The sequence below is a fragment of the Scyliorhinus canicula genome, chromosome 18, assembly GCF_902713615.1.
Source record: "Scyliorhinus canicula chromosome 18, sScyCan1.1, whole genome shotgun sequence".
In the NCBI taxonomy this organism is placed as follows: Eukaryota; Metazoa; Chordata; class Chondrichthyes; order Carcharhiniformes; family Scyliorhinidae; genus Scyliorhinus; species Scyliorhinus canicula.
In genome coordinates, this window is record NC_052163.1 from 51062206 (window position 1) to 51069440 (window position 7235).

General features: G+C 40.3%; 1 protein-coding gene across 9 annotated transcripts in view; it reads left to right on the forward strand.

Moving 5' to 3' along the window:
- The window catches only part of LOC119953745 (protein shisa-6-like), a 687534-nt gene extending 681442 nt beyond the window's left edge, over positions 1–6092 (forward strand). For all 9 annotated transcript variants that reach the window (XM_038778327.1, XM_038778325.1, XM_038778324.1 and 6 more), the window contains one exon: positions 2535–6092. In XM_038778327.1, the coding sequence (XP_038634255.1) occupies positions 2535–3121 (587 nt within the window). In that variant the 3' untranslated portion in view covers positions 3122–6092. The remainder of the gene's footprint in view (positions 1–2534) is intronic.
- Positions 6093–7235: the final 1143 nt, after the last annotated feature.

Sequence of the window (7235 nt, forward strand, 5' to 3'; positions counted from 1 at the left end):
GTGCTGTTAACTCACTATTCAGAACCGTTCCTTTGCAATGCTGTTGCATGACAGTAACTTTGTTGGTCATATTACAGGGCAAGTGAGGTGCAGCAACCTCCGGCAGGGGCATTAAATAAATACCCCTCTTTTGGTGGGGTAGCAACAGGGCTCCCAATGAAAAATATGAGCAATATGACCTGAACAGGCTATCAGTATTTTTTGAGGCTACAATTAAGCTAATCCTTCGGTCTGTCCAAAGGATCAAAGGATGGGTGTCTTCATTTCTGGCCTGTTTTTACCAGTGGTGCTCCGTGGCTAATGCAGCCCTCCCTGAAATGTGAATGAAACCCACGTCACAATGTCACCTTGTTTTGAAGTATTCTATCTGGTAAAGGATGCTCGTTGCAAGCCCTATTGAGCCTGATATTGCAATCCCTATTGGAAGTCAGGCTCTGCAAGCCGAACTTCCCATGGGAATTCACCCATATTAAGAAGAATAGCAACCTGTCTTAAAAGTAAAAAGTATCAATGCTAGAAGGGGGAAAAAGGAACCTAACAAATTAAACACAAAATAACTGAAGACAAAACGGAAGCAAAGACAATTATAAAGAGGAAAATGGAACAAAACATAAAGTACTCGGAAATTCCTGAAAAGCAAAGGAAAAATTAATAAGAATAAAATAAGGGAATGAGGACGAGTGAAAGGAACCCAAACAATTATAATTTAGGGCAGAGGATGAAAAACAAAATGGAGAAAGTTTGGAAACACGGGGCAGATTTTAACTGCCCCGGGGTGGTGGAGGCAGTGTCATAAAATGCAGTGAACTGTTCAAAGGTCCATTGACTTCAGCAGGACCGTAAAATTTCACACTTTGAGAGATCAAACAAAGTGCAAGATATCAGGAAACGGAAAAAAAAATCTAAAACAAAAAGAAAATATGCGATGGTATTTTTTTTGAAGTGCTTGAACCATGCATATCTAAAATGTAAGAATTGTTTAAAAAGACAAATATAGAGAACTGAAAATAAAAAGTAGGAACCAAAATGTGGCAACCTTTTCGTACTGGATGTAAGAAATCAGCAGGTACTAATGGGTTTCGTGGTGTGCTAGAATCTAACCAGTAATTTACTCAAAATTATTAGTGAGGCACAGATGGATAACTTGGTAATTTTCCACCTTCTCCAACCAAAGTCTCGAGCCCTTGACAGAATTGTGGACTTGGTGGAAGATTTTGCAATCACAAAATAAGGTTGAACTGTAAGAATAATGTTATTACGGTTGCACATAAACCGTGCCTCATTCAGGTTCATTACTCAGAAGGGATGAACTAACACTCGAGATGCAAGTCCGGGAAACTGCTGCAGTGCAAGTGTGGTTTAAACATGGAAGAGGGTCATCACCCACCCTGGGAATTGTAACAGTGTTTTGCCGGGGGGAAAAGATAGGCAGATTAAATTCCATATAAGGCAACTGAGCAAAGGGTACCATGAGAGTTGCAGTTACTCTACTGATGCCTGTCTACTTCTGCTATGCATTTTCATTGATACCTGCCCTTGCGGGAGACTTTTCTGTCAGCATTTATCTATAAGACTGCAGCTCATGCATCCCACTATCAACATTACACATTTCTCTGCATGAATATCTTATGTATAATTCTGTTTATAAATGAAAACATAAATGACTGTTGTGTACATTGAAGACACAAACGCTATATGCGCATTATTGAATACAGCTTCAAATCTATTGTGGTTTCATTGATCCAAATAAAGTTGCAATTAGGGCTGCTGAATTTTTAGCAAATCCAGAATTCGATAAGAAGGTTGCCCAGTGGTGGGACAGTCAAAGTGGGATACTGACCAAAGATTTTGCTGTTTATTTTTGCGGCAGTTGAAGATATGATGAGCCAATGCCTCAACATCAAAAGGCGCGGTATAGAGCATAGAACAGTACAGCACAGAACAGGCCCTTCGGCCCTCAATGTTGTGCCGAGCCATGATCACCCAAATCAAACCCACGTATCCACCCTATACCCGTAACCCAACAACCCCCCCCCCCTTAATCTTACTTTTATTAGGACACTACGGGCAATTTAGCATGGCCAATCCACCTAACCCGCACATCTTTGGACTGTGGGAGGAAACCGGAGCACCCGGAGGAAACCCACGCACACAGGGGGAGGACGTGCAGACTCCACACAGACAGTGACCCAACCGGTAGGAGCGAGAAAATGCAGACTTCTCTTCAGATTATTGGCATCTCATTTATCCTGTAGAATATTGCAGGCATTGGAATTAAACATCACACAAAACTGGATACGTGGCAGCCCTAACTGTGATAACTGCTTTTTTTCAGAAATGTGAAATATTGGCGAGGATTTTATAGCCCTGTCGTGTCGGGACGCACTGCGGGAAATTTGGCAGCCCAACCAAAGGTCCATGGACCTTTGGCAGGTCCAGATGATCCCAACGGAAGGCGGGGCTGGAAAATCCTGCCCATTGAGTGGCTGACATAACAAAGTTATTCTAAAAGGTCTTTTGCATCATTCCTGCAGGTGAAAAGGAGATTGATGAATATTATATGAAAAGAAGGCACCTTCCAGATTTGGCAGCAAGAGGAACCCTGCCTCTCCACATCATGAAAATGAATCAGGAACACAGTAACAACAGGGAAAGGCCTAGACGACCAGTGCGAGCAATGTCACAGGACAGAGTCCTGTCTCCAGAGAGACACATACCTCAAGAATGTGTCATGTCCTACGAGCGCATCCTGTCTGATGAACAACTGTTGTCAGCTGAACGTCTTCAATCCCAGGATCCGCTGCTCTCTCCTGATAAAGTTATGTCCCTCAAACGCTCTGGGTTCCGTGAAAAGGGCATGTCCAGGGCCTTGTCCCAGTCCCACACAGATGTCTTTGTTTCCACGCCAGTCTTAGATCGTTATAAGATGACAAAAATGCACTCGCATCCCAGTGCCTCAAACTCTTCGTATAATACCTTAAATACAAATCAAACAAACCACACTGCTGCTAAGCGACATGCCTTTGCTTCACGTCGGCACAACACAGTGGAACAGCTCCACTATATCCCAGGACATCACCGTAACTACCATACAGCCAGCAAAACAGAAGTAACTGTCTGATCTTAAAAATACGCATTACCGATTCCATTATAACAAGAGTCTGGAATATTTGCCAGTGAGCCAGAGGACAATGGCATTGTCAGACCACACTAATTACTCATGCCCTAATTCCTGCCATGTTATTTGAGCAAATGCGTTTGTTTTACCTAAACAAAGTGGCATACTATACAAGGCTTCAGTCTTTTCAGAGACACTTAACATCAGTTTGTTGTTTCAATCAAGGTTTTCATTTTAGTTGGTACATTAGCACAACAGATGGTAGCGTACCATCCAGGTCACTTGACAGTTTCTATCAAAGGAAGCCATGTGGTAGGGTAGTCAATTAAAAGGGCTTATAGAGTAACAAAGTCAATGGTTAAATTTCTAACCAATTGGTAATGCTACTTTTGGAGATTGAGGCTATTTGTTTTGGGGCATACTGGATTCATTTGGTAATTAGTCAGAATTGATGTGTTTGCTCAATAAAAACAAATAAAGCTTGTACCATATCATCCCAAATCAAATATATGAAACGTGAAAAATTTACCCATCTTCTAAGCATGTACAGTAAAATTATAAGTAGACCAATTCATGGGTGACCATTTCCATGGAAAGTATGGGGCACAGCTGGATGTGCTTCTTTTGCCCCCTCGAATGGTGAGATGTCGCTTTGAATTCTAGGCCTAGGGAGATAAGATGCCTTGTACAGTTTCACCTTAGCAAGAAAATAATTGTTCGTTACCGAGCATACCTCTACCATTTTCTATCAGTGGTAATGAGCTGTGTGGTATTTTTCTCAAGAGAATGAAAGACTGCTTTTTTTTTATTTTGCTGAGTGCAAGAATGCTGGAGGACTTTGCAGTATTGACAAAATATTGAGTTTATCCATGGACATGTGACTCTGCAAATTGATTTTTGAACCCTGGAGGCCTTACTGACCATTTTTTAAAAAAAACTTAATTATTATCTAGTTTGCTGCTGGAGAATGGAATGCCAATCATACGGGCATTGAAATCATCAATCAGGACAGTTGGCTAAATTCAGATTGATGTGAATCAAATGAAAATTTATCATTTTTTCAGTCACCGAGAGCTTGTCGCCAAAAGCTGTCAGACATTCTGACAAATCACTACAGGTTTTGGAAATCTCGTAGAAGGTGGTAGAAACAGGCTTTGTTCATTTTTGATTCTACAAGTATCCTTTTTTGCAGATCCTTTCCTCTCCTTTTGCCTTTCATTTCGCTCTACCACTTTTGCTTCTCTTTATTTTAATGGCACTGTGACACCTCCTTTCTTCAGAATGTTTATCCTTCCTTGAAGACATGAATTTTTCTGCCTCCATTTTTGGCGCTTTTCATTCGACATTCATGCTTTTCCAATATTCACTTACCTTCGATCTTCAAAAAAGTTGCCCCTTGCTGCGTTGCATTTTGTTCATGTTTGCTTTTCTTTAACGCTGATGATGTGTCTGACACTTCTGATCAGATGGGCACAATGCTGTATGTGCAGCGAAGCTTACTGCAGAGACTTAGGCACCGGCGTAAACTGATAATGAAATTTGGCATATTTAAAATATCCATATTTGCCCACATTAGCATGTTAAATATTCCGGCATCTACTGCTCACAAAGATGGTGGAGCGTCTGGATTTGTAAAACAAAATTTGTGAACATTGTGGTATGCAAGTTTGAAGTTATATATAAATATTGGATCCGTGTTGACCTGTTGAGGAATTTATTGGACTGCCGTGAATGATTTATACGTCATTTGACCTCTAAAATGAATGGCTTGAGGTGACAAGTAGAGGTGTTTCTGTAATGCAGCAATGGTGTGATCTTCAATACTATTTGGGCAGCCTTGAAATGTACTTGGGGATTTCTGTGCAAAATAGGCCGTTAAATGATCATGAATTGCATCAAATATGGATTTTATCTTCATTAGCAAGATCCTGAACAGTGAAAGTACTACAGGTACAAAAATGCTATTGGGATAATTTTTATTTGAATGGAAGTGCTAATTTAATTATCTAGATACTTTCATAATGTAATAGGCCTGGGGACTTCACCAGTCATGTTTCCATGGAGACATATGTCAAGCTATAAAATTTTCAGCAACATTGTGCGTTACCCAGAAATGTGTATGAGGAGGCATTTCACAGTCTTCCAACCAGTTGATGAGTGAGAACTGAAATTTGCATTGGCTTTAAGATTTAAAGGGAGGCTAGTTTACACTCAAGTCAACAATGCAGGTAAATATAAATAGATCTTATGGTGGATCTTCGAACTCTCAAGCTGGAGGTCATGGCTCAAATTGTGGTTTCCACATACATAAACTGACCTTTTACATGTATTTAGCTAGGTTGATGGAGAAAGTTGTTCACAACAATGGCTCACAGAGCACATCATTAATACAAGGATATAATTGAGATAGTGTCCTAAAGCGGGAAGTTATTATTGTGTAAAATGGTTAATACACCAGAAATAATTTCCTCTTCAATTGATGTGGCTTAAAAGACCAAGTGATACCTTAGTTCTCGGGATCAGTCGTGTGGCTGACAGTGTGAGTAGCTGATTGCTTATAACATCAGGATACCCGTCCACTTCTGCATTGCCGTCATTGCAGTGAATTGGAAGACCAAACATAAAATAAGCCCATTAGAAAAAAATGATAGTTGGAGTTATCTGCGTGACCAGTTTTCAAGCCAAGCCTGGTGCCTGCCTTGCTCATGACAAATGATCAGTCACAATGCTTAGAAAAACAAGGACAAGCCTCAAATCAGTGACTGATTCATCTACTTGCTCTGGAGAGTGGTGTTATTGGTAAGAATTGTAATGTCCCAGGCAGAGGTCAAGATGGGAAAGGGATACAAAGGTCGGGAGGGGGTGGTGGCGGATTTGTAGTTTTGAAAGGATTTAGTACACCTCTGTTATACTTTGTATATTATCTGTAAATAATAGTGACACCAACTAAATAAAAGTGACGCTTTCAAGCTAATATACATTTTATTGATTGAAGCACAATAGTAGTTGCAACTTACAATTTAGAAGATGGTGTTATAGTCTCTTTGACAATATTAAAGTGATGTTTAGATGGAATGTTAAAAAATTATTTAGGTTGTTAACAGAGGATATCACCAGGAGAAGATTGTAGGCAGGTGCTCTTAAGAAATTGCATTCTACAGTATAAATTGGGACAAATCAGGCGTGTAAAATGGAGACAGAGTAATTGTTTGAATAATTCTGAAATAATGGAGTAGTCAACATGCTAAATGATTGAAAAATTGAATAATTGTTTTGGTAATTAGCTGACTACTCTTTCCATCGTAAATCATGTACCGAGATAAGTTGTGCCAGCGATAGTTCTGGAGTCAGAAAGTAAAAGTATTTCCCTGTTGTCATCGCAACAGTGAAACTGCCTCACCTCAGCATAATGAGTGAAAAGCTTGGCATCAGTTTGTCGCCTCAGTCCACAAGCAGCTATCTTTGTCAGTTAGTGAGAGCGCAAACTATCCCTGGTGTGAAAAACGCCCACCTTTCGATGTTGTTGCCTTTGGTGACAGCTACTTTTTAAAATGATTATCACCATCCCAATTTACTGAGATAATTGCACCATTTACCATGAGTTTAATCTGCATTTCCACCAGCTTGAAAAGTTAGATTTCAGAAACCTCCAATTTAGCAACTCAATGTCAGATCCCTCCATTATTGCATGAACGGTTTCTCGAAAACGACATCTTCATTGCACTCCTGGTCATTTTCTAACTGTGAAACATTATCTTGTCTTTCTCCTACCCCATTTGAACATTGTTTACTTCCATATCCTTAAGTTATCCCACCCCTCACCACAGAATTCAGTGGGCAAGGCTCCAGCTATGTTGTTCTCAATGCAAAAGCTTTCCACCCTGTTTTAGCTCGACAGCCATCCTTGACAGCCATTTTTTTCGTGTGTGGATGGGCGGGGGGGCACAGGATTGAGAAAGCAGGCTCTGTACGTGAATATACTGGCTGCTCATATTATGAGTAAATGACTTTCTTAATGGCATAACATCATCTGACTAAACGCAAGACAGATCAGATCCAAGGAAATTCTCCGGGCAGATTGACTCTCTACTAAACCAGCAGGGGAAAGAAATGTCTA